Source organism: Miniopterus natalensis, chromosome 14, assembly GCF_054644295.1.
Source record: "Miniopterus natalensis isolate mMinNat1 chromosome 14, mMinNat1.hap1, whole genome shotgun sequence".
Taxonomy (NCBI): Eukaryota; Metazoa; Chordata; class Mammalia; order Chiroptera; family Miniopteridae; genus Miniopterus; species Miniopterus natalensis.
In genome coordinates this window covers 53,390,293-53,415,807 of record NC_142094.1, presented here as the reverse complement: position 1 = coordinate 53,415,807, position 25,515 = coordinate 53,390,293, and the positions used below count along the sequence as shown (strand labels likewise).

Sequence of the window (25,515 nt, the reverse complement as noted above, 5' to 3'; positions counted from 1 at the left end):
TTTGCCCAAGGTCACTCCGGGAGTTAGTTGTTGAGCCAGGGAATAAACCTGAGGTCTCTTGACTTCGAGATGAGTCGTTTTTTCGCCACAGCGTGGCTTCCTGCGACTTGTATTTCCCTATGTGTACTGAAGCCACGAGCTCTTTCGCGAAAACTTGTGCGTGTCCCGGTGTATTCAGTAGACAAGTTATTACGTTGGCATTAGGGGGGTGCAAGTATATCATGCATGTCTCTGGTCTTTAAAAACTTTCTTGTTTAGGGTTTTTTTTTTAGCCGAACAATTTTTGTGGGGGCATCTATAGCCCTTACTTTTACCCTTCCTCCACCCATACAAGTTTTGGTTCTCATCATGTTGGCGATGGATATTCCTTGTGTTTTATAGCATTATGTTTGTGGAGCTTATTTTTTTAGCTGGTTTGAAAATTCCTTTTGCAAAAAGGTCAGTGTCAGTCATTACATAAAATTGATACTACTGATAATCTATCAGGGCCAGAAATGTGTTTGTCTCATGCTGATCATTTGAACTAAAAAGTAACAGTTTGGGGGGAGTAAACAGTCTGGAATAGGTTAATCCTGCGTTCTGTGAAATAGAGTAATTATTTAAAAAACAAACATAGAACTACAACCGAAGATCTGATTTAACTACTCATTGTAACCAACCAGCTAATGGTTAGAACAGGGGAGAAGTTTAAGTTTATAGGAAAGAAAAGAGATTGAAAACTTATCACTACAAAATAAGAATGTAGCAAAGTTAGGATTTTTTTTTTTTTAAGTTTCAAAACTTACAATTATATTAAATGACTTGGGTAAAATTACTACTGGATTTGCCATTGTGGATCTTTTACAGTCATTTGGATGCTTTTACCAACAGGCTTTCTCCTCCATTCTAATAGGCTGAAACACTGTAACTCTGTGGCTTAACTATTACACATTTGATGTGTTAAGGCTTTATTTCCTTTATCACTCCTCCCTTCTGAATCTTCATATGAACTTAATATTTCAGTAACTTTTTAAACTTAGTAGGGATACATGATGTGTAACAAGTCATAAAAACTTTTTTCACTTTTTCTAAGTTGAAATTGATTTAACTCTTGAAGGAGAAGTTGGTGAAAGCACCTAAAATTAAAGTAGGCAAGATGAGAAGGTTACTGCTGGAGGGGAGAGGGAGTGGATTCTGTTTCTGTAGTTTTCAAAAAAGATTGTTGACTCCTTGCTGCAGCCCTTTAAAGCTATAGGATGGGTGTTTCTATGGTAGAAATACATGCCTTGCCATTCATGTAGCAATTTCTGTACCGTTGATCTTGTAAGAGATCTCTTCACAGAGTGTCAAGGTGAGCAGGATGTGGATGGCATATGGCACTGCTCACGAAATTAAATAGGATGGTAAAAGCACATTTCATTCAGTGGAAATCTCATTTCATCTAAATGTTTTATCTTTAATGTTTGTAATCTGAAACACACTAAGACCTAATCCATTGCATTATCTCAATAAAATGTGAATAAATTTAAGTAGAATTAGTCCTTTAGGTCACCCTGAGTCTGTATATCAGAGCAATTATTCAGGAAGATGAGAGCTTGCAGTTACAGGCAAAAAATTCGTACCCTGGCATCACTTGGGAAAAGCCCTTTTTTCAGATTATATTGTTAGTAGTGCCAAATTAGCTGACCCTGACCCTGTAACAGCTTTTTAAATTAAACTACACCAAGGGTTTAAAAATAAAGCTGTTATTAAACCCACAAATTGTGTAACATTATAGCTAATATACTTGGTCTGTTGTACAAATAAACTACTAAAATTTAAGGGTTCACCTAAACTTTCTTTATAGATAGATACATAGTTTCAATCTTTGTGTTTGAAAGGTATGCTCAGAGTGCACACCCGTTAATATAGTTTATAATTCCAGATTTATTTTTTGGGTATATCAGTCTGGAAAGGAACATTCTTTCAACATTGCAATAGAGCTTTTAGTGTGTGACAGTTCTTTTCAGCCCTCCCCCCCCAATTAGATAATTCAGAGGAACTAAACTAATCCTCCTTGTATACATGTAAGGGCAAAGATTATCGTGGGAAATCTGTTCCCTTTCTAGTTTTTTCTTTAAAAATATCCTTGCCTGGTATCCATGTTTTTTTGTTGATGTTTGAGGTGTTTGTCCTATTAATAATTACTTTTTAATGGATTTGCTTTGGCTTGTTTGAACCTAATTCAGAGTTGAAAGTATGGTATGGGATTTGGAATCACAAATTTTGATTGGCTATCTAGGAAGTGAAAAATATTTTTAATTCTATTCCTAAACAAGACTTTTTTTTTTTTTTTTAGGATGACATTAAGAAGCCACACACTCTCATTTAAAATTCAGAGATTGGGAAAGTGAACTATTTTTAGACAGTTTAGTATTTTGCTATCCTACCATATTGGAGCCAGCTCTCAACTTTAACTCTCTTTGAGCCTATTTTATGTTACAAGATATTGACAGTACTTACGTACAATAGTATAAGATTTAAATCTTCAATATAAGATTGGGAATTGGGTAGAATAGGTTATTTTGGTGCTGCTGTTGATATTTTTTAACGTAAAGGATAAATTAAAAAATATTTGCTCCCCAGTTTTTGGCTGATAGATACTGTTTTTGTTAAATAGTTGTGAAAAAGACCTAAAGTATTGTTGGATATTAGAAAATAACCTTATATGCATGTTCCAAGAATAAGATAGGTAGATCCACCCCTTAAAACAGGAAAGGTTTATTCCAACAAAGTATCTAGTTGTATTACATCTTTTGTTTCATTTCGTAGCATTTTGGGGGAGGGGGTATAATAAAATTGACAACTGAAAATGGACTTTCTTTCATAATGGCAATATTAATATTGAATTTATTGAAGTTTTAAAGATGAGTTTGCATTCATTTACATGTGAGGAATAGGATTTGATATTTAACAGGATAAAGTAGGATATTGTGTAAAGGTACTTACTTTAGTACGTTTGTGTTGTGATTTATCCTGTTGCAAGCTTTCTAAAATACTAGAGTTAAAATATTGTTTGTAGCTTTCCTCGGGGAAAGAATGTTCACAGTCAATATTCCTGAAAGATCTGATAGTTGGAAGGAAAAATATTAGAGAATTACTAAATCTGTAGATTTAGTAAAATCCCCAAATAAGGGACCTTTTTCTCTGTTCTTTGCCTAGCATAGAGATGCATGGTAGATAATGGTATATACATTGTTAGTTTACTCTTATAGAATTCTTTGTCAAGGATTTGTTGTTGTTGTTGATTTTAGAAAGAAGAAGGGGGGGGTGGGGGGGGAGAAACATTGATTTGTTGTTCCACTTATTTATGCATTCATTGGTTGCTTCTTGTATGCCCTGATGTGGGATCGAACCTGTAATCCTGGTGTATTGGGAGGACGCTCTAACCAATTGAGCTCTCAAGGCAAAGATTTTTTTTAAGGAGGAAGATAATTATTTTTTTTAAATGGAGATGTAGTGATTTAAGACACTTTTTATAGTGTAGACTAGTGCTTTAGTTCTCCCAAATTGTTATTCAAGTGTTCAATGAAAAGTTTCTGTGAAATTTGGCAACTACACATTGAATTTAAGTTGCACAAAACCAGAAGACTTACATTAAATAACCTTTCCCCCCCACAGTTTATTATTTGTAAAATAGCAAAAAATAAATTTCAGCTGTAGTCAGAAATAATGTGATGGAGCCTTTGCTTTTGACTGAAATTCAAAATGAGCAGTATACATGAGATTAGAACTGGATTTTGAAATATTGCCAAATATAGAATGACTTCAGGTTTAGGTGGCAGTAAATTAAAAAGTGTGTAAGTTTCTTTGCTCTATATTCTAAAACGTTTTTTCCCAGTTTTAAAAAATAAACTTTTAATTTTAGAAGTTTGAGATTTGTAGAGTTATTGCAAAGGTAGTACAGAGTTCCAGTGTACACCATACAGTTTTCCCTATTAATACCTTATATCAATATGATGGTACATTTGTCACCACTAGTGAACAAATACTGATGCATTATTATTAACCGAAGGCCATACTTCATTCAGATTTCAGATTTCCTCAGCTTTGCCTAATGTCCTTGTGTTTCAGGATTTCACTTGGGATGCATCACATTAGTTGTTCTGTCTCCTTCGGTTCCTTGGTTGTGATAGTTTCTTAGACTTTTCTTGTTGATGACCATGATAATTTTGAGGGGTACTGGTCTGGTATTTTATAGAATGTCCCTCAGTAGGGATCTGTCTTAATATTTCCTCACAGACGGATAAGTGGAGACATACTATGTGCTTATGTATTGGAAGACTAAGTTTTGTTGTCAGTTCTGCCAAACTCAATGTATAGAATATTCCAATTCAGCATCCCAGTGAACTATTTTGTACATATCTACAAATTCTAAAGTTTATACGGAAAGGCAAAAGACCTAGTATAGCCAACACAGTGTTGAAGAACAGCATTAGAACACTCACACTACCCAGTTTCAAGACTTGACCATGCGTTCCTTTATAGCAGGGTTGGGGAACCTTTTTTCTGCCAAGGGCCATTTGGATATTTATAACATCATTCTCCGGCCATACAGAATTATCAACATTAAAATTAGCTATGAAAAAAGCTCCTAGATTAATTGAATTTCGAGTCCCACCTGTGGTTGCCTTGACAGGGCAGAACAAATGATTTCGAGGGCCGCATGCTGGACATTCCCCACCCCTGCTTTATAGGAATCAAGACATTGAGGTATTAGCAAAAGACCAGGCACATAGATCAATAGAGAATGAATAGCATAGAGAGCCCAGAAATAGTCTGACATAGTCAATTGATCTTATAGGAACATCAGTCTAATGTATTTTTCTGCCTCAAGTCTTAGCATGAACTAGCAAAAATTACACCAGCCAGAGAACTGGTGACTAAAGTCATACTTTTCTCTGTTTGTGGGAAGATTTCTTTTCCTCCTCATGACTTCAGTCTTTGGAACTTTAAAGTCACTGGTACAGAGGAATTGAGTGAAATCTAGTTTTACCTGTATACCATATTTTGAGATAGTACCAGGTTTTCATAGTTTTACCTTGGATAATTTTGGCATAGCTTTAGAAGTCAAAAATAAATGTGACCTAAAAAGAGATAGTAATGAGTTCAGAAAATAAAAATAAAACAGCCAATTTAAGAAGCAAGAGTTAGCCCTGGCTGCTGTGGCTCAGTGGTTAGAGTGTTGGCCCACCCACTGAAGGGTCGAGGGCTTGATTCCCAGTTAAGGGCATGTTCCTGGGTTTTGGGTTTGCTCTCCCCAACCCCAAATTGGGGTGTGTGTGGGAGGCAACCAATCGATGTGTGCGTGTCCCCCCCAACTCTGAAAAGCAATGGAAAAAGTATCCTGAGGTGAGGATTAACAAAAAAAGGTAAGATTTAAACTGTTATATATTATTGCTGATTTTAATTCTCCTGAATTACTTTTCCAGAATTTCTTGAGGTTGGCAAAAAGCAACCTGCTTTGGACGTTCTTTATGATGTTATGAAAAGTAAGAAACATAGAACATGGCAAAAAATACACGAGCCCATCATGTTGAAATACTTGGAACTTTGTGTGGATCTTCGCAAGAGCCATTTGGCTAAAGAAGGATTATACCAGTATAAGAACATTTGTCAACAGGTATGAACAGAGCTGGGTTTAATATTTTTGATAAGTGCTTTTAGTAATTTTGAGTTTACCTTTCAAAGGTAATAATATGTTGTGTCATAAAATTTGCTTTTAAAATATTATATGGTTTGTTGGGAAAAATGTTCGAAGTTTTGTTTTTGTTTTTTTGTTAGGTGAACATCAAATCTCTAGAGGATGTTGTTAGGGCATATTTGAAATTGGCAGAGGAAAAAACTGAAGCTGCTAAAGAAGAATCCCAGCAAATGGTTTTAGACATAGAAGATCTGGATAATATTCAAACTCCTGAGAGGTATGTGGGTTAAACTACTGGTAAATTTTTCTCTGTGTTTTTCTTAACATGTGTCTCCTTCCTGATTTGAAGTAGATGTTTATTAAAAAGACTGCTTATCTTTGAGATTTTTAATGTATAGTAACCAGAAGAATCATGTGTTATTCAAAATTCATAAAAGTGGAAAATTACAGCCTTCAAATAAGTGGGTGTATATTAATTGAAATGGTTGTACTACGGGTTGGGAATTCAAACACTTGGACACTAAGTGTGACAACTTTTATAGTGTGTCCAAAGTTGTAGGAAGAATTTGCACTATTTTACAACGATCATTTGGTTTTGGTGTTTTAGTCATGGCAAAGTAGGAAACTATGTCTAAAAGTGTTTTCAATATTTTTTATGTTTTTGTAGTGTTCTCCTAAGTGCTGTAAGTGGCGAAGACACTCAGGATCGTACTGACAGGTTACTTTTAACTCCATGGGTTAAATTCCTGTGGGAATCATACAGACAGTGTTTGGACCTTCTTCGAAACAATTCTAGAGTAGAGCGTCTCTACCATGATATTGCTCAACAAGGTAAAGCAAGAACTGATTTGAAAAGTTTACTTAAGAATAGATTTTGCAGCCCTGGCTGTGTGGCTCAGTTGGGCATCGTCCTGGTAGAGGTTGCCAGTTCGATTCCCCATCAGGGCACATGCCTGGGTTCCCTGGTGCGGGGTGTACAGGAGTCAGCTGATCAATGTTTTGCTCTCACATCCATGTTTCTCTCTCTCTCTCACTTCCTCTTTTTAAAAATCATTAGTAATTAAAAAATTTAAAGAATAGATTTTGCAAAAAAAATTAACTGTTCATGTTAACCTCCTTTTTCCATAGTGCTTATTTTACATAGTTTTTATCCTTATTGAAAGGCTGGCATTCATTTGAATATTAAATAAGTGACAGAAATTTGTTTTACTATTTAAGGTAATTCTATATGAAATATATTCCATTGATGGCTGAAAGACCTTTTAAAGTCATTTTGGAATTTTCCAGGTGATTGAAGAAATAAACTTGAGTTCTACTTTTTGCTCTGCTGTGCATATTCTTGGGAAAGCTACTTAGCTGTACATTGTAATTCTAAGGTCTTTTAAAGCTCCAGACTTAAGATTCCTTGAAAAAGATATTTTTCTTAAACAGTGTTACTAAATACAGAACAAAGCCTTTTTGATGGCCCTGGATCGTCATTATAAGTATCCAGTTGTTATACTGCGCATACTTTAAATCTGAAGAACGTATTGTTTATTTTCCTAACCTCTTTCCTTACCCTCACTTGCTGTCATTGCAACCTTTTAACTGTATGTGACTGGAATGTATGTGACCGTATATAACTTGAGAGTGGCTCTTGTCTTTTTTCTACTTTGGCCTTAGCAGGAGCTTGTGCTGCCATTCTTTTTACTGTTGGGATGATTGGCATTTGTTCAGGTTTTAAGTGACTTCGTGATTATAAATATTTTACTAGGAGTATTAGAACCTGTGTTCTGTTTTGCTTACATGGCTAGCATATATGAATTTTCACTTAACATAAATAAATAAATAACATAAATAAACTTGGGTTTTTTGATAGCTATTGATATAAATATTAACTTGTGGTTAAATTGCATCCCTTTGTCTTAGGTCTATCAAAATAGGAATACTATTTAGAGAAGGGCAGAATAATTTCTCCGAAATTATTCTAATAGTGCATATATGACAGTAGAAAGTTACTTTAATAGTTTAAAATTATTAATAAATTTCCATTCATAATTAAATGATTAAAGTATTTTTAAAAACATGGTTTTTACCGATTTTAGAGAGAGAGGGAAGGAGAGGGAGAGAGAGATACAAACATCGATGAGAAACATCAATTGACTGCCTCCTGCATACCCCCCTACCGGGGATTGAGCCCGCAACCCAGGCATGTTCCCTGACCGGGAATTGAACCGGTGACCTCTTGGTGCACGGGGTGACGCTCAATCCACTGAGCCACACTGGCTAGGGCTAAATTATTAATATTTTAATGACAGCAAGTAGTTCATGTGTACAACTATGTACACAGTTGAAATTAGGTTACTGTAAGTTCCCAGTTTGTACGGTATTCATTAGTACAAAAGCTTGCTGTCTATGTAAGTTAGATAACAAAGTTCATTGTGCATATGACCCTTGAACAACACAGGGGTTAGGTGCTGGCCTCTATTATGCAGTTGGAAAGTCTGTATAGAACTCCTAACTCCCCAAAAACGTAACTAATAGCCTACTGTTGACTAGAGAAGTCTTACTGATAACATACAATTAACACATATTTTGTATAATTATTCTATTTTGTATAAGTATTATATGCTGGATTCTTATACTAAAGTAAGCCAGAGAAAGAAAATGTTGAGAAAATTGTAAGGAAGAGAAAATAAATTTACAGTACTTAACTGAAAAACACACCTGTGTATAGGTGAACCTGCACAGTTCGAACCTGTGTTGTTCAAGGGCCATCTGTATTTCAGGCTAGAATTTTTTTGCTCTTTTAGGATTTGAAATGGTAAGTGTTTGAAAGGTGAGTCCCTCCTAGACTTAAATTTGAATAATTTCTCATTTGCAAACTCAGAACTGCATTTTAGTCCTAGGACTGGATGACTATGTCCAAAAGGTGGTCAGGGCACATGAAGTGAGTTTTAGGACTCAGATCACTTCTAAAGACTGACGATGAGCTTGGTAAATCTTGTTAAAGTAACTGATCTTAATATTTGGAATAAAACCTATTCAAATCCTTCAGTTGATGGGGGCAAGTACCTAATGTGTTTTACATTTGTGCTTATAGCTTTCAAATTCTGCCTCCAATACACCCGCAAGGCCGAATTCCGTAAGCTGTGTGACAATTTGAGAATGCACTTGTCTCAGATTCAACGCCACCATAATCAAAGTACGGCAATCAATCTTAATAATCCAGAGAGCCAGTCTATGCATTTGGAAACCAGGCTGGTTCAGTTGGACAGTGCTATCAGCATGGAATTGTGGCAGGTATGGTGTGAACCACTAGCTTATCTTTCAAGTAATAATAGCCCATATTATCCCCTCCTTCTTAGTATCTTTATCTTGATATCTTTTGGTTAATTTTAATAGGTGAGGAGTTTAAGATTGTCTGATGGAGTAGGGAGAGTCCTGGACAAGGAATCTCAGAATATTTTGATTCTAGTTGCCAGCTATGAAATCTGGGCCAAATCATGTAATCTCTTTGGACCCAGTTTCTTTCCATATAAAACAGCTTATCCTCGGTGCTGCTTAATGTGTGGCTCAATTCCTGGTGCATCTGTGAACTTTTTACTGGTTTGTGATGAAATAAGTTTAGAGGAGAATATGCATTTATAAAGTGTTTTGTTTTTAAACGGCAATTTCATGATAATTTTGTGTCTGTTTACTTTGATTTAAAAAAGCTTGTCTTTCCACTTTATTTTTGTAGTAATATTATTGTATTTTGTAAAGGTATTGGTGGTAGCAGGTTGGAAATTAAAGAACAAAGATTTCCTTCACTGCAGATAGAGAAGTGCTGCACTCGATTGTCTCCTGGGTTTCTTAGCGTTGCTTCCGCTTAGTTAGCATACATGGTTGGTAATCAGTCCTGCATTGGAGGTCTCAGCCATGTTGGGAATCCTCCTCTGCTTGGCCTTCTTTCTTTAATTCCACAAAGACATTTTCACATGATTTTGTAGTCATAAGCTGAAACTTTAATATATTTGATCTCCCAAAAATCTAATAGAAATTACAGAGGAAGAAACTAAAAATCGGTAGTTTTTCAGCCTGCTGAAAATGGGATTTGATTTCCCTCTCTCTTGTGATATCTTCTTTTTCTATAGGGACACCCTTAAATTACCTAATAACTAGAGAGGAAAAAGTTACAGAATAGAAGTAAATGTGTTCATTATAGGAAATATGGATAAGTAAAAAGAGGACAACATTCATGATCTTATAATTCAGAAATAATCTGTTGTGTTTTATGTTCTTCCGGATTTTTTTTAATATTCCCCTAAGTGGTACTATATTATGCACATTTTTCTTAAAAAGTCTGTTCTACTTTAAGGAGTTTTAAGAATTTTGTATTTTTGCAATTATGGCAGTTTCCAGAAACATACTAGATATTAAGTTATAGATGAATAAAAAAAACTACACATGAAAGCATTTTATTTACCACTTTTATTAAGTGTTTTGTGCTTTAGATTTCATAAAGAAATTTCAGTTAGATTTTTGTTTTGTTTAGAATGCAATGACTAATTCATACTACTAATTTTAGGAGGCATTCAAAGCTGTGGAAGATATTCACGGGCTGTTCTCCCTATCTAAAAAACCACCTAAACCTCAGTTAATGGCAAATTACTATAACAAAGTTTCAACTGTGTTTTGGAAATCTGGAAATGCTCTTTTTCATGCATCTACACTCCATCGTCTTTACCATCTGTCTAGAGAAATGAGAAAGAATCTTACTCAAGAAGAGATGCAAAGGTAAGAATGTTATTGTCGGGTAGAACTAAGATTCTGAAACAAATGCCTACTACTAAATGGTATGGTAGTGTGTTCTAGATTAGGGTTTCTCAACCTCTGCACTATTGACATTTGGGTTTGGATAATTCTTTGCGATGGGGGGCTGTGCCTTTAGGTTGTTTAGGCTCATCCCTTGTGTGTCTGCACTGGATTCCAGCAGCAGTCCTTCCAGTTTGTGAACCAAAAGTGTCTCCAGCAGACATGCTTCTTCTTAGATAGTATTCTTGATCTTCAGTAGCTGTCTTGTCCAGTAACCAGCTCTGTCAAAACTCAGTTGAGAAGCATTGAATATTAGGAATATTGGATATGAAAAACAGTGTTAAGATATAAGCTTTCTAGCCACATACAGGTATTTAGAATCTGTTCTTAGTAAAAAAATTAGACACTTAAAAACAAATATGTTCATGAATTCACTTTTCCCCAGTTATAAAAGGTTAACTATGAAATATTTCGGGTACATACATAAATGAATATTTAAAAAGGGTCTATAACTTAACAACGTAAAGACCTTTTTAAAAAAACATTACATGTAGTCTATTATCTTTCAGTCATTTTCCTTTTTTAAAAAAATACATTTCCGCTGGATTTGTGACTCATGTACGTTCTTTTTCTTTTATTGGTAGACCATGATATTTTGGCCTCTAGTAGAATTATGTACACAATTGTTTTTCTTTTAGTTTTACAGCAATACACAGAATCAACTTAAATGAAATTTCTACTGTATTTTCTTTGAAACTCTTAAGGACAGTGTTTATTATGTCATTTGCTGTTCCTTATGTAACCCAGGCCTGTTTGAGATTAAAAAAAACTTGGTTTCCTTTAAGGTACTTCGGTAACCTCTCTTTAGAGGGTACTATAATAGTAAGCATTAGGCTATTTAGCTCTATGTATATTGTTTTGCTTAATCTTCACAACAACCTTGTGACTTAGAAAATTAAGTATATTGCCTAAGATTTAGTCTTGAAAAAAATCTTAAAGCTGAGATGCCAACCCTTGACTCCAGGGGCTACAGAGCCTGCAGTCCTTTTTTTTTTTTTTTAATCCTCGCCTGAGGATATTATTTCCATTGTTTTTCAGCGAAAGTGGGAGGGAGGGATGGACGGACGGCCAGTCAAACAGAGACACAGACATCAGTGTGAAGAGAGGCAGTCCTTAGTGTCCAGTGGTGCTCTGAATTCAACCTTACTTTTCTCTTGTGATTTAAGGGAGCTGAAATTTAGCTTTTATTCTCCCCTCTTAATTGTGTTCACTTGGTCCTTGTAAGTTTTTCCCCCTTTCTTAGTGTCATTTAAAAAAATTTATTTTTTCACCCAAGGATATTTTTTCTTTTGCTTTCAGAGAGAGCGGAAGGGGGGGCGGGGAGAGAGAGAAACATCAATGTTAGAGAGACACAGTGATCCGTTGCCTCCTCCATGTGTCCAGACCAGGCCGGGGATCGAGCCTGCAACTATGGTACATGCCCTTGGCTGGAATTGAACCTGGGACCCCTCAGTCCGCGGGCTGATGCTCTAACTACTGAGCCCAACCGGCCAGGGCTTTTTCTTAATTTTTCAAGCTGCCTTAATTGTTTTTTTAAGGAAATACATGGTATACAAATGTGTTTCTCAACATTTAACCCAATCTTTTTCTATAGTTAGAGACCATTGACAGTAGTAAGTGGGTGGATGAAGTTCTGGTCCTCCAGGTATTCATTTTAGTGTGGTCCATTTGTAATTAATCTCATGCTTTGAGGAATGTTGTTTATGAGTATAGTTGACATTCACAAGGTAGTATGCATATCTGTCACTGGCATATCATACCCGACGAATAAAGAGCAATGTCTTACTTCTTATCAAGTAACATTTACAAATTTAACAGATTTGTAAATCTTGTTCTGCAGAATGTCTACTAGAGTGCTTTTGGCCACTCTTTCCATCCCTATTACCCCTGAGCGTACTGACATTGCTCGGCTTCTGGATATGGACGGTATTATAGTTGAAAAACAGCGGCGCCTTGCAACACTACTGGGCCTTCAAGCCCCACCAACACGAATTGGCCTTATTAATGATATGGTTGGTATATGTTTGAGCATTCTTATATATAAGCTTTGAACAGAAAACTTTATGGTCAGTTCTTATAATTCATGATTAAATACTGGGAATTCTGATTCATTGCTAGGGGATTCTGATGCATGGATAAGTTTTAAAAACCTGTCTTGTAAGTCAGCACTGTGTTCTATTGAGTTGATTCCGCTCAAGTGGCTGAGCTGGATTTAAGTTTGATATAGCAAGTGAAACTCGGACTAGCTCTGAGGAATAGTATGGACCAGACTACTCAGAGAACAGTGATGGGCGAGAAGGTTCATGGCTTATGTTAGGGGGCTCTATGAAAACTAATCAAGCTTTCAGATATTGGAAATACGATGATATGGCTAAAATGCACATTTCCAGGTTTCACCCACTACATACACTAAATTTCAGAATATGATGCCTAAGGCAGGTATCTTTACAATGTTTTATGTTGATGGAATCTTTTCATTCAGCATTTATTTATCATACATGTGCCTATTATATGCCAGGCAAGTGATACTTAAACGGAATTTGTATTCCTGAGGAGTTTAGATTTTAGGGTTTCTCATTCACAGTAGTGGGACTTAGTCACTGTGGTACACCTCCAACAAATTACTTTGGCACATGGGAAAAAAGAGGGTCAGGTGCTTGAGAAAAAGCCTTATTTTCCTGCAGAAGCCATCTGTTTAGGTAGGCACTACAATAATCCCCCCTTGTTTGTGGGAGATATATTCTAAGACTCCTAGTGGATACCTGAAAGTACTGGTTTTTCCTATGTGTATATACTTAAGGCAGAGTTTTAATGTATGAATTAGGCACAGTAAGAGATTAACAGCAGAAACTAAACAATCAAAACAGTTATATCTTGTGAAAATGTTGTGTGAGTGTGGCCTCTCAAAATTTTGCGTTTAACACTGAAGAAGGTATGCCAAACTGGGAGCATGATCCATGGGTCTTGAGACCTGTCTACATACCACGCCATTTCGGGGATCAGTGATGGGGAGCCTTGGGCCAGCTGCCAGGACACCCAGATTTGGGTCCTCACTGTGCCTGTAGATAAGTGTGGATGTCTGTAAAAAGGGTACTTGTTTGTGTCGGGTGAATAGGTTAGGTCACTGCCCAGAGGCACTTATAAATCTTGGTGAGTTTATTATATATCCAAAGTCAGGACCTAAGCTTTGGGCTCATATGGGTGTAAGCACCAAGAGAATGATTCCATTATCTGAGGATCAAATTAAGTTCATAAGACACTGATCATAAGCTCAGAAAGCCAGTTGTTAATTATAATGAGAAATACTTTAATAGGTTAGGACAGCCAATCTTAGCACATTCCCTATTTGGAGGGGTGTTAAATGGAGAATCTAAAATACCTTGATAGGAATGAAATTAGAGCTGAGGGAATTTTATTTGGAATCTTAATACCACACTGCATTCCAATAAAGATAGATATAAGGGCACTTATAAGGGAAATATCTCTGATAAGTATTCAAATGTTATAGGACATTAGTTATGCACCCATTTTGCATTGGAGTTAAACTTAGACTAGAATACTCAATTGTGTGGATACCATCCTCTTGGCTTTGGAATCTGCCCTTCACCTCAGTCTTGCAACCTGGTCTATATGGGTACAGACTCCTGTACTTCTCAAGTTTTGCTGTGTCCCTGCAGTTACACTGTCTTTGGGTTAGCAGTTCCCAACATGTGAAGGATGAGGGTCCCATGCACTACATATTCTAGGTTAAAGCACAGGTAAGATAAGATTTGGTTATGGGTAGCTTTGGGGTTTATAAAATGGTGCCAGTCTTGTATCTCCTTTCTAAGAAAGATGACTCAAGCAGTATCTTTTTTTTGGAAGGAAGTTGAGTTCTCTTCAAATATAAACAAAATGTTATTAAACTAAAATATTTTTTTAGAAGAGTACAAATCATAAATGTAATTCAGTAAATTCTTAGACCACTTTACCACTTTTTATACCCTCTAAGGATAGCCACTGTCCTGATTTGTAACATCATAGATTTTTGCCTGTAGGGATATACTTAGGATAAAGTTTATTTTATATTAAGTTTAAATGTCATAAGTGGGATCATATGTGAAATTCTTTTTCTAAACATTATATTTGTGAAATTTGTGTTCAGCATAGCTGTTTTTTCTTTGACCATTTCTGTATTTTATATTAACCTCTCAGTTGGGGTTATTATAAATAGTGGTGCTGTGATAATTTATTGATTGTGTTTAGAGTTATTTCCTTTTTAAGTTCTTATGGGGCTTTTCACTGTAGGTAGGGCAAGAGACTCAGCAGTTGTCCTGGATTCCTCTTCAGTAAATTTAAAGGTTGAGGCTAGGCAATCGTTAAGTCATTTTCCAGATTCTAATACTGTATTTTTCTTTAATTTATTTTCAGTTCAGTATCCCAGTTGCAAAATTTCCTTTAGCAGTTAAACGTTTTGTTTTGTTTACTGTAGGTCAGATTCAATGTACTACAATATGTTGTCCCAGAAGTGAAAGACCTTTATAATTGGCTGGAAGTAGAATTTAACCCCCTAAAACTCTGTGAGAGAGTCACAAAGGTAAGCCTTTGTATTTTAAGTTTTGGTTATATCACTATGTAGCCTGCCCTAGTGCAGTTTTAGGATGTATTTCTGTTAAGAGAGTATTGTCCTATGTCTTTGAACTCAGTGCACATTTCATTGTCTTTTTTCTTTATGTCAAGAGAAAAGATATTTCTGATGTGCTAAACAAACCTGTGGAGGTAAATTAGCAGCATGACTTGACTTAGTCATTGCTGCCAGTCGCCTTCAGACAAGTGTCTATAGCTTCATAACACATTCTGCATTTCTTTGCATTGTGTGATATTTTTGTTAAGGAAATTGAGGAAGTTCTATAGATATATTCTTGTATCTGTTACACAGAAAGTGTAAGTCTTTTTCAATTTAATGGATTTTTATAGGTTTTAAATTGGGTTAAGGACCAACCTGAAAAGGAACCAGAGCTGCAACAGTATGTCCCACAGCTGCAAAACAACACCATACTCCGTCTTCTGCAGCAGGTAAAGATGAAAAATGGATGTTTTATGTAAGAACTGGAACTCCCCTTGAGGGCTTTGATTGCAAAACAAACTTTTAGGAATGGCCTAGGAAGTGCAAGTCTCCCCAAATTCTGTTCTCTGTTCAGAATTAGTCTTATTTATTTGATTTGAAAAAAGAATTTTACATAATTTATAGTTGCTTTTTTTGTTCTGTTCTGTTGAACACTATATGTACATTTTCTCTTGTTAGTAATGTAGGGTCTACCTTATTTCTTGGGTTTAAAACCCACATGGCTTTTCATCATCTAAGGGTACCATGACTTATAAATTCAGACTATTGATGTAAATCTGTATTGCTAGGCTTTTTGCTATTAGAAAGTACTGCAGTGAGCATCTTTCTTACATTTATCTTTGCATACTTCTGTGACTTTCTGTAGCATAAGTAGTAGAATCAGTTATAGAGTTTACAAGTTTAATGCTTTAGTAGCTCCTGAAAAGGTTCTATTAGAGAGCCTCACACCAGTCATAAATGAGAAAAGCCTTTTCTCGTGCTAACACTAGGTATTAAAATATTTAACATATTTTAGTCTGATTTCTTAAGTTTGGCTATTAAGGTATATAATATGGCTTAAAAGTTCCTGTTTTGCCTTCCATTTGTTGCATTTGGGGGAGGGGCTTTTAATATATGTTCACTTCAATATTGTGCACATTTCATTGACCTGCTTTCTCGTGAATGTGAGCAGTGTTATTTCTTATGTGCTATACAAATAGTCGAAGGTTAATTAGCAGTATAACTAAGTAGTAATGCTGCCAGTCTCCTTCAGACAATTTTATAAAAAGTGTTCAGATGAATTAGGTAGCAGGTCTTAATCTGGAAATGTATAACCAGTTAGAGTTTTTTTGTTTTATGATAAAACTGTGGAACGATGATGCTTTTCAGAAATGGTATGAGGTGGTGGTTTTAAATCATAGGATTTGGGGTCGAGAGCCTTGTTTTGGAATGCCAACTCCAGCAATGGACTGTTAACATAGCTACTCTGAGCTTCAACTTTTCTGTGTAATATGGGCATAATTTCTACTTTCCCTGGTTGTATGAGACTGCACATAAAAAATGCTGAATAAATGATAGCTATTATTAGTAACCTTATGTTTTTTATGCAGGTGGCACAAATTTATCAGAGCATTGAGTTTTGTCGTTTGACTTCTTTGGTTCCTTTTGTTGATGCTTTCCAACTGGAACGTGCCATAGTAGATGCAGCCAGGCACTGCGACCTGCAGGTATGTGCTGTAAGAGTACACTGAGGTGGGAGGCAAGGCCTTTGAGACTAAAAATACATAGCTTTTGTTTCTTAGCTTTTGGTACATTGGCACCGATTTAAAGCTTTACTGAGCAAATCTTGTAGGTTTTGTATTCAACATTCTTTTGTTAATTTTTCTGAAGTTCAGTTTAAATTTTTTATCAGAAGCCATTCATTTGAAGAATGACTTCATATATGCATATAGATTTAACTATTGATGATAATATTTCATTTGCAAAGGTTCGCATTGACCACACTTCTCGGACCCTTAGTTTTGGATCTGATTTGAACTATGCTACTCGAGAAGATGCTCCACTTGGTCCTTATTTGCAGAGCATGCCTTCGGAACAGATAAGAAACCAGCTGACAGCCATGTCCTCAGTACTTGCAAAAGCACTTGAAGTCATTAAACCAGCTCATGTACTGGTATGCATCTTTGGGAGAAATGGACTACAGAACTTTTGAGGGGCCCTTACGCTTTGTCTTTCATAAAAAGGTTTGAGATGGTGTCTAAGAGAAGGGATTTATTATGTATTGTCTATTCACTTGTATTCATTAGTTTTGGTATTTTTATCAAATGCCTTTATCAGATGTACAGATCACTGAGCTGCTGCCTTCCATGGGGTAAAATAAATATACTACACATAATATACGTATTGGGCATACAACAGACCACACGATGATGATTCCCCCCCATAAAGGAGGACTCTGATTGGCTTTTCATTTCATGCCCGAGTTTTTTTTCTTGTTTGTGTACTCTGTTAGTGTTCCGCCTGGGCTTGAACACTTCAGAGTAGATTTGGTGCAGGGAAAAGCTGACCTAACAAACACAGGTTTTTCAGCTATGTCATTGCTGTGGGGGGAGTGATGCAGCATTTGGAACTGAAAACTAGTAGCTTGAATAGTATCTTCTGTTATTAACTGCAAACACCTAGGGGTGATGCATCAGGATTATTTAGGGATTGTTAATGCCTGATACCATGGCATGTCACTTAATTTTTTAAAATATGTTCATTTCTGAAGCAAGAGAAAGAAGAGCAGCATCAGTTGGCCGTCACTGCATACCTTAAAAACTCCCGGAAAGAGCACCAGCGCATCCTGGCACGCCGCCAGACAATTGAGGAGAGGAAAGAGCGGCTCGAGAGTCTGAATATTCAGCGTGAGAAAGAAGAACTGGAGCAGAGGGAAGCAGAACTCCAGAAAGTACGGAAGGCTGAAGAAGAGAGGCTGCGACAGGAGGCAAAGGAGAGAGAGAAGGAGCGTATTTTACAGGAACATGAACAAATAAAAAAGAAAACTGTTCGGGAGCGGCTGGAACAGATCAAGAAAACAGAACTGGGCGCCAAAGCATTCAAAGATATTGATATTGAAGTACGTAGCATAGTACTCGCTAAACTTAGTTTTCTCCAGATCTCTTAGAAGTGCAGTCCTTTATCACTTACTGGTTTATTTTGGGTTATTTGGTGGTTTCACTCACTTTGATACATAGGATTTATTAACTAAAACCTGTGAAGTGTAAGCATTTGCTTGTAATGGTTCTGCAGTTTTTTACGTTAGAAGGGAGTTGGGTGCGTGCATGTCGGAAGAAAGAAACATGCTGTCTTTGTCCTCAGAGTCAGGTGGAAAGAAAGCTATTGTAAAACATTTTTATGTTGCCTAAGTTGACCCACTGTATAGAAAGTAACTTAGGATTTGACTCTAGAAGCAGTGCTCTTCTGCATTTCTTCTTGGTAACGATTGTGCATTCGCATTCCTTTCAGGACCTTGAGGAGTTGGACCCAGACTTCATCATGGCCAAGCAGGTTGAACAGCTGGAGAAAGAGAAGAAGGAGCTGCAGGAGCGCCTAAAGAACCAAGAAAAGAAGGTGTGTGGGAGGGCTGGTGAGATCTCTCAGTGGCAGGTTGAGAGATTGTTTAAAACCACGTTTGTTTTCATGCTATTCAGATTGACTATTTTGAAAGAGCTAAACGTTTGGAAGAAATCCCTTTAATAAAGAGCGCTTACGAAGAGCAGAGGATTAAAGACATGGACCTGTGGGAACAGCAAGAAGAGGAAAGGGTAAGGTTTCCGTTTGACCTGAGTGGAGGTGGCCTGTAAGTGGCAGTTGAGTCCTTGGCAAGGAATGGGGCCGGGCCTTCAAAATAGGTTTATCTTATAGTCTTTTGCCAGAAGTGGTGCTTTAGTGGCCACATACTAACAGATTGGTGGACAGGTACAAATTTTTATAGTGAGATTAATAAATGAAATTTGTAAGATACAAAGGACAGCCGAAAAGTTTAGTTTTTACAAACAGCTTTATGGAGATAGACTTCACATGCCATGCATTTCACCTGTCTAAAGTGTGCGGTTGATGGTTTTTAGTGTATTTACGGAAATGTGGGACCATCTAATTTTAGAACATACCCCACAAGAAACCTGGTACCCGTTATCAGTTAGTCCTGTGTCCTTTCCACCACCTGGCTGTAAGCAACCACTAATCTTTTTTGCTTTTAGATTTGCCTGTTCTGGGTATTTTGTGTAAATGGAATTATACAATATGCTGTCTTACGACTAAACAGCTCCATCTATTGTTAGTCTTTGTTTACCTAATGATACAAAAGTGAGGTTTGCTTGTAGTGACCAAATTTATAATAAAAGAAGTGACTTTGTTCTGGTTAAAAAGAGTAGAGTAACCACAGGCAGGTGATGGCATACATTTTTGGAGACTGCAGTGTGGAAATGCAGCCCCTTGATTCCATCGGATTGTTGTCATTCTGCAGCTAGTGTTGCCAGTTCTTTGTTTTTTTTAAGAAGTCAAAATTTTTGTGATAATTCTCTTAATACATAAAGTTAGGAAAAGTGCTGCTGGCCAAATAAAATATTTGAGATGATTTGCTGCAGCCGCTACTCTGAAACCTTCTTTTCACTTGGGGCACAAAAGGAAAAGCCTTCTTAAATTAGTAGTTCATCCTGCCTGAACTCAGTTCCAGTTGTTTTTAAGGAAAAAATGCCTTTAATAATTCAACCATGGTGCTTATTACCATTTTTTGGTGTTTATTTTACCATATACATTATAATTTTTCTTTTATAAAAATTTGTGGTACTGTGGGCCTAAATAAAAACTTTCTTAAAGATGCCCCGAGATGCCTTTACCCATCTCCCTGATTGCCTTCCTAGGGACCTATTGGCACGAATGATATGGTTAACCTTCCATTTTTTGTGGCAAGGTGGATGGGGCACAAGAGCTGCTTGTATTGGAATATGTCAGGACTTGGGGTAAATTAGTAATTAGATAATGAATGCTTTGGAAATGTGACTTTGTGTTCTGTATTTGTAGATTACTACTATGCAGGTAGAACGTGAAAAGGCTCTTGAACACAAGAATCGAATGTCACGAATGCTTGAAGACAGAGATTCATTTGTAATGCGACTCAAGGCAGCACGACAGTCTGTTTATGAGGTGATCTTACGGTTTCAGGGAAATGTTTATTCATAAGTTTTAGCTTTGCCTTAAGGGTTCTTTACACAGTAGCACATCCTGTATTGAGCTAACATGTAATGTTATCATTCAAATAATATTTTAATAGAAAATTTCTTGAAAATATTTTCTAGGCTAAGTAGTCAACCACTATTTTTCTGAAGGCACAGGTGGGCTGCATAAAATTTCCTGTTGATACAAGCTTTTGTTTACTATTTAAGAAAGAAGAACATCAAGTGTCCTGCTCATAACATTCCAATTTAATATTAAGGCAGACCCACCTTACTATTTGTAACAAATTAAGTTTTCAGAAATCTGACATGTGAGAAAAACTTCAGTCATTTGGAAATTCTGGTTTTTATGCTTGAAGGTTGCTTTTTATGGTTCCAAGAAACCTGCAATGCTTTTGTAAAATTCACTGCTAGTTTGTAGCTCTTCAGAAAAAAATATCTCAGTTTTTAAAAACTTGGGGTAACCAATTACAGGAAAAACTTAAACAGTTTGAAGAACGACTAGCAGAAGAAAGGCATAATCGCTTGGAAGAACGGAAAAGGCAGCGTAAAGAAGAGCGCAGAGTAACCTACTATAGAGAGAAGGAGGAGGAGGAGCAGCGGAGGGCAGAAGAGCAGATGCTGAAAGGTAACTGGACCAAGACTGGAGGCGGGCTCACAAGGCTGATCTAGGTCAGGGTGTAGCGCTCTCATTTGGAAAGTAAGTGAATTGGGGAGTAGGGATCATTGGTTCATTAACTGCAAATAACTAGCTCTCACATTCTGAGGTCTTAGCTTAGTTGTCTGCAGTTTGTTGCATGTGAAGATGTTATGTCTTACCAGCTGAATTTTGCATTTCTGGTGTTCTTTTAAAAATTAATACTGCCTTTAAATTTTTTATCATTATATTCTATGTGGTATTAACATTTATTTAGGATTACCTGCCAGATGAAGTCTGTCAGGTGCTCCTTTATCTGGTATTGCAGATGCTCAGGAGTTGGGGAGGGATTGCTGGTATCTTCTTAAGTCTTAACAAAACTATTAATGATGAGTGACAGAATACTTGTTTTCTCAAATATCTTCTGCTCTTCAGCTGATTGTAAGCTACTTTTAAATTATTGAAAAGGCTTTACTTCTATATTATGCATATTTAATAACAAAGTAGACCTAGCACTAAGGGAAAGGTGTGGGTAGGAGGCACACTTCCTAACCTAATACGTTATATAGAGCGTGAAGAAAGAGAACGTGCTGAACGGGCAAAACGTGAGGAAGAGCTTCGAGAATATCAGGAGCGGGTCAAGAAGTTAGAAGAAGTAGAAAGGAAAAAACGCCAAAGGGAGTTGGAAATTGAAGAGAGGGAGCGTCGTAGAGAGGAAGAGAGAAGGCTTGGTGATGACCCGCTTTCTAGAAAGGTAAGTATATAGACACTATTTTCCCTGGGACGACTTGTGTTTATCAGCTGTACTCTACTTGCATGATACACGTGTCAGTGATTGTGTCAATGTCTGGGCTTGGTGTTTTAAACCCGTTACATTCCCAAAGACAAGGTTCTTAAGGGGAGAAAATTAAACTTAGATTAGTGAAACTGAGATTTCTATAGGCTTTGGCTTATTGTACTTGTTCGTAAGCATGAATCTCATGAGACTAAGTAGTTGGTAAAAAGATAACAGTCAATTAGTGCTGTAGAAAGAGGGACTGTCCCGTGTTCCTTGGAAGGCGTTGCTGTGAATTAAAAGGATGCTATGAGTTCCCTTAACTCCTTGGCACTTGAAGTTGGGTCTGGTGGGACCATCAGTATTCAGCATCACTTGGGAGCTTGTTAGAAATGCAGAGTTCCAGGCCCAACAACAGTCCTTCGTATCAGAACCTGCTTTTTCACAAGATTGCCAAGCAGTTCCGATATTGCTCTATTTGTTATGTTTACACACTCATGTATAAAACTCACCTGTTTCCTCCCCCTCTGTCCTGTGTCTCTTCAATTCCCTCTCCAGACTGGTGGTATTACTCACTTTAATCAGAGTTTTGAATCTCTCTCTGGCCAGTTTCTCCTTTCCTGCCTTAATTCAGTTTTCTTTTGCCTCTGTGACTTACTGGGCTCCTTGTTGCTCTCCCCCAGGGTCAGATCCTCCTCTGCATTCTGACCCACTTGATTTTTCATATTTTGTATTTGAGCATTACTCCTGCTCTCGGGTCTCAGGCCTTTCTTTGGTTGGTACTCATTACTTAGAGCCAAAGTTAAAACATGCCTTAGCATTCCAGGCCTCTCATGTTCACCGCCATTGTTGTTAATCCTTACCTGAGAATATTTTTTCCATTGATTTTTTTTTCTTTTTTTTTTTTTTTCAAGAGAGGGTGGAAGAGGGGGCAGGGGAGAGAGAACGAAACATCGATGTGAGAAAGACATCGGCTGGTTGCCTCCTGCATGCACCCTGACTGGGGGTGGGGAATCGAACCCAGGATCCTTCTGTGCACAGGCTGACTAACCACTGAGCCAGGGCCATTTTTTCTGTTCCTTTAGTGATGACCATTACTGTTTTCCAAAATCCATGCAAACTTGAACATTGAACAGTCTGTAAAATTTGACAACTTTTCTGCCTCTTCAGAACAAAACAAAATTCTGAGCATAAATGGGCTGCATATTTTTGCCCCTAGCGCATTAAAATGTGTTCTCTTTGTGTTTAAAGACTCATTTAAGTTTTACAGCCATATTGGCAAACATGATGTAGTTTCAAATAATGTTTACACTGTATCACCTTTTTCCCTTTGCAGATACTTTTTCTTGTTTTGTATTTTATCTTAATTTTTCTTCAGAATGTCTTTGTGTATGTCTCAAAAGAGGTTTTGTTTTTATCTCACAGTTGAACAATGGTTCATTGGTTCAGCTGGTTCACAATCTTCCTCCGTAGAGACTTAGACCCGTGCTCACTGTTCTAGTGCACATTGGGGTGGGAGTCTTGATAATAGTCCTGGTGAGACACTCTAGTTTATTTCTTGGAAGCCTTTAGAATTTTCTCTATTTTTGGGGTAAGGGGAGTTTAAGACTATAATTAGGTGCCTAAGTGTTGGTTTTATGAGTCATTCCTTTTGGCACATGCGCCCCTTCAGTCAGAGGATTTAATTTACTTCGCTTGGAGAAGGTTGAATTTCCTTAACTTGGGGAAATTTTTTCCTCCTTGTCTCTGCTCTGGCCTTTCAAAGTTCTATTCTTTATCTCTTTAAATGTTCCACTCTTTTCAACTTTTTCCTTTTGTAACTGGTTTTCTGAGATTCCTGTTTAGCTTATATGTTTATCAACAGAGTTCTGCTGTTTGATCTATCAAGTGACTTAAAAAGTTTTGACGATCATGTTAATTTTTTTAGAATTTTTCATTTGTTTAATGGCTCTCATAGCCACCCCAAAAACCTCTTTTGAGGTGCTAACATTTGTACTAAAACCTCATAACTTGAATTCTTTGCATTTAATGAGCAGGGTGAGTTTGAAGTACGGGAGGAACTTGGTCTGACCATAAGTTACATTGACAGTTGAGTTCATATTTCCTCCCACAGCATTCACTTGGGAAAGTCTCAGAACAGCCCCTATTTGAGAGATAGTAGCTGTGATGGCAGCTGACTTACTCATTTGCCTTCTTGCCCTTCTCTGCTCCTTTTGTTTGTTAGTTAATCCTCACCATAGGATATTTTCTCCATTAATTTTTAGAGACAGTGGACGAGAGAGAGGGAGGTTGGGGGAGAGCAATTGATGGGTGTCCTCCAGCACTTGCCCCAGCTGGGGCCTGGGATTGAACCTGCAACCCTGGTACATGCTCTTGACCGGGAATACAACCTGCGACCCTTTGGCGCATGGGCTGCGCTGCTCGGGTTGCTGCTCTAATCATAGAGCCACACCAGCTGGGGCCTTCACTGGTTCTTATTGCTAGTTGTTGAAGGACTTTGTTGCCAAGACACTTTAAATTTTAAATTAAGATCTTCGTACTCACCTACAGGGGATTGTAGTTATTCTTAGCCTCTAGTCCTTCCACCTCACCCCTAGCGCTTGTTTTATAGCGTTCTTTTCTGATTGTGGCCTTAGGTTATGTTTGTAGGAGCAGTCAAACTGTGTCAGGTGTTTGTGATTAAAATTGTTGGTGTTGCTTTTTTATAGAGGTTGCTCCACGTTTACAATTTCCACCGTGAGGGTGTAGAGTGTCTCCCACACCTTTGCCATAATTTTTATTGACAGCATAATGTTTTGAAGAGGGAAATGTTAATCTAACCATCTCCTATTAGACATTTCATTTGCTCCACCTTTGGTTAGTAGGCACTGTGATGTACATTTTGGGACGCTCACCTTTTTTCACATCATCTCAAGAGGGAATTTTTAGGTCAAAGAAAATATGTAGACATTTTAATGAATCCAGGGGGATGCTGCCAGATTGCTTTCAAGTGGTTAATCAGTTTATAAATTCATCCACAATACATGAGAATATATTTCACTGTACTGTCAGTCTGATTTCAGGTTAAAAAAGAAACAGTTTTAAAACTTATGTTTAAGACTTAAGATTGTTTAATACAAGTACAAAAACATTTGAATGATAATACCAGTAGTTGTAATAATTGCTGCCAATGTAGTGCATCTTATTAACTTTGGTCAATGTAGGACTCTCGTTGGGGAGATAGAGATTCAGAAGGCACCTGGAGAAAAGCACCTGAAGTAGATTCTGAGTGGAGAAGAGGCCCGCCAGAGAAGTAAGTAGAGTTAAGGAAAATGGTACCAACTAATCATAGCTTCTGTTAATATCTTATTGGTGGTTTTCTAATTTGGTTTATTTTGTAGGGGTGGGGAGAGAAGAATTGTGAAGAATTGTGTGAAATGTTTTTCTAGTTTGCTTCAACACTGCTATAATTACTGACTTCTGAACCCCACCTTGAGAAATGAGTTCAGAAATAGTACTAAAGTTAGAGAAAGAATGAACAGTTCATAACACTTTCCCTTTCTTTTACATTTCTTAGGTAGATCAAACCATCTGTTATATGAAATTGCCAAAGTATTCTTGGAAAAGTGCATATGCTCCCCCCCCCTTTTTTTTAAAAAGTCTTTATTGATTTCAGAGGATGGGAGAGGGAGAGGGAGAGGGAGATAGAAACATCAAAGATGAGATAGAGGCATTGATTGTTTCTTGCACGCCCCCTACTGGGGATGGAGCCCATAACCTGGGCATGTGCCCTGACTGGGAATCGGACTCTGACCTCCTGGTTCA

The 25,515-nt window shown here is 37.2% G+C and overlaps 1 protein-coding gene and 2 non-coding genes across 3 annotated transcripts in view; all 3 read left to right on the top strand.

The window, feature by feature from the left end:
• The window catches only part of EIF3A (eukaryotic translation initiation factor 3 subunit A), a 33,773-nt gene that overhangs the window by 944 nt on the left and 7,314 nt on the right, over positions 1–25,515 (top strand). The window contains exons 2-18 of the mRNA XM_016206339.2: positions 5,451–5,641; positions 5,803–5,939; positions 6,330–6,493; positions 8,745–8,944; positions 10,212–10,420; positions 12,339–12,510; positions 14,970–15,074; positions 15,455–15,553; positions 16,694–16,810; positions 17,071–17,256; positions 17,854–18,201; positions 18,591–18,695; positions 18,776–18,889; positions 20,148–20,270; positions 20,774–20,927; positions 21,506–21,690; positions 24,915–25,003. Coding sequence (XP_016061825.1) covers positions 5,451–5,641; positions 5,803–5,939; positions 6,330–6,493; positions 8,745–8,944; positions 10,212–10,420; positions 12,339–12,510; positions 14,970–15,074; positions 15,455–15,553; positions 16,694–16,810; positions 17,071–17,256; positions 17,854–18,201; positions 18,591–18,695; positions 18,776–18,889; positions 20,148–20,270; positions 20,774–20,927; positions 21,506–21,690; positions 24,915–25,003 — 2,698 coding nt within the window. The remainder of the gene's footprint in view (positions 1–5,450; positions 5,642–5,802; positions 5,940–6,329; positions 6,494–8,744; positions 8,945–10,211; positions 10,421–12,338; positions 12,511–14,969; positions 15,075–15,454; positions 15,554–16,693; positions 16,811–17,070; positions 17,257–17,853; positions 18,202–18,590; positions 18,696–18,775; positions 18,890–20,147; positions 20,271–20,773; positions 20,928–21,505; positions 21,691–24,914; positions 25,004–25,515) is intronic.
• On the top strand, positions 15,183–15,312 carry LOC148091578 (small nucleolar RNA SNORA19). Its single transcript, XR_015715666.1, has one exon. It is a non-coding gene; the product is annotated as a small nucleolar RNA SNORA19 (small nucleolar RNA).
• On the top strand, positions 16,235–16,362 carry LOC148091577 (small nucleolar RNA SNORA19). Its single transcript, XR_015715665.1, has one exon. It is a non-coding gene; the product is annotated as a small nucleolar RNA SNORA19 (small nucleolar RNA).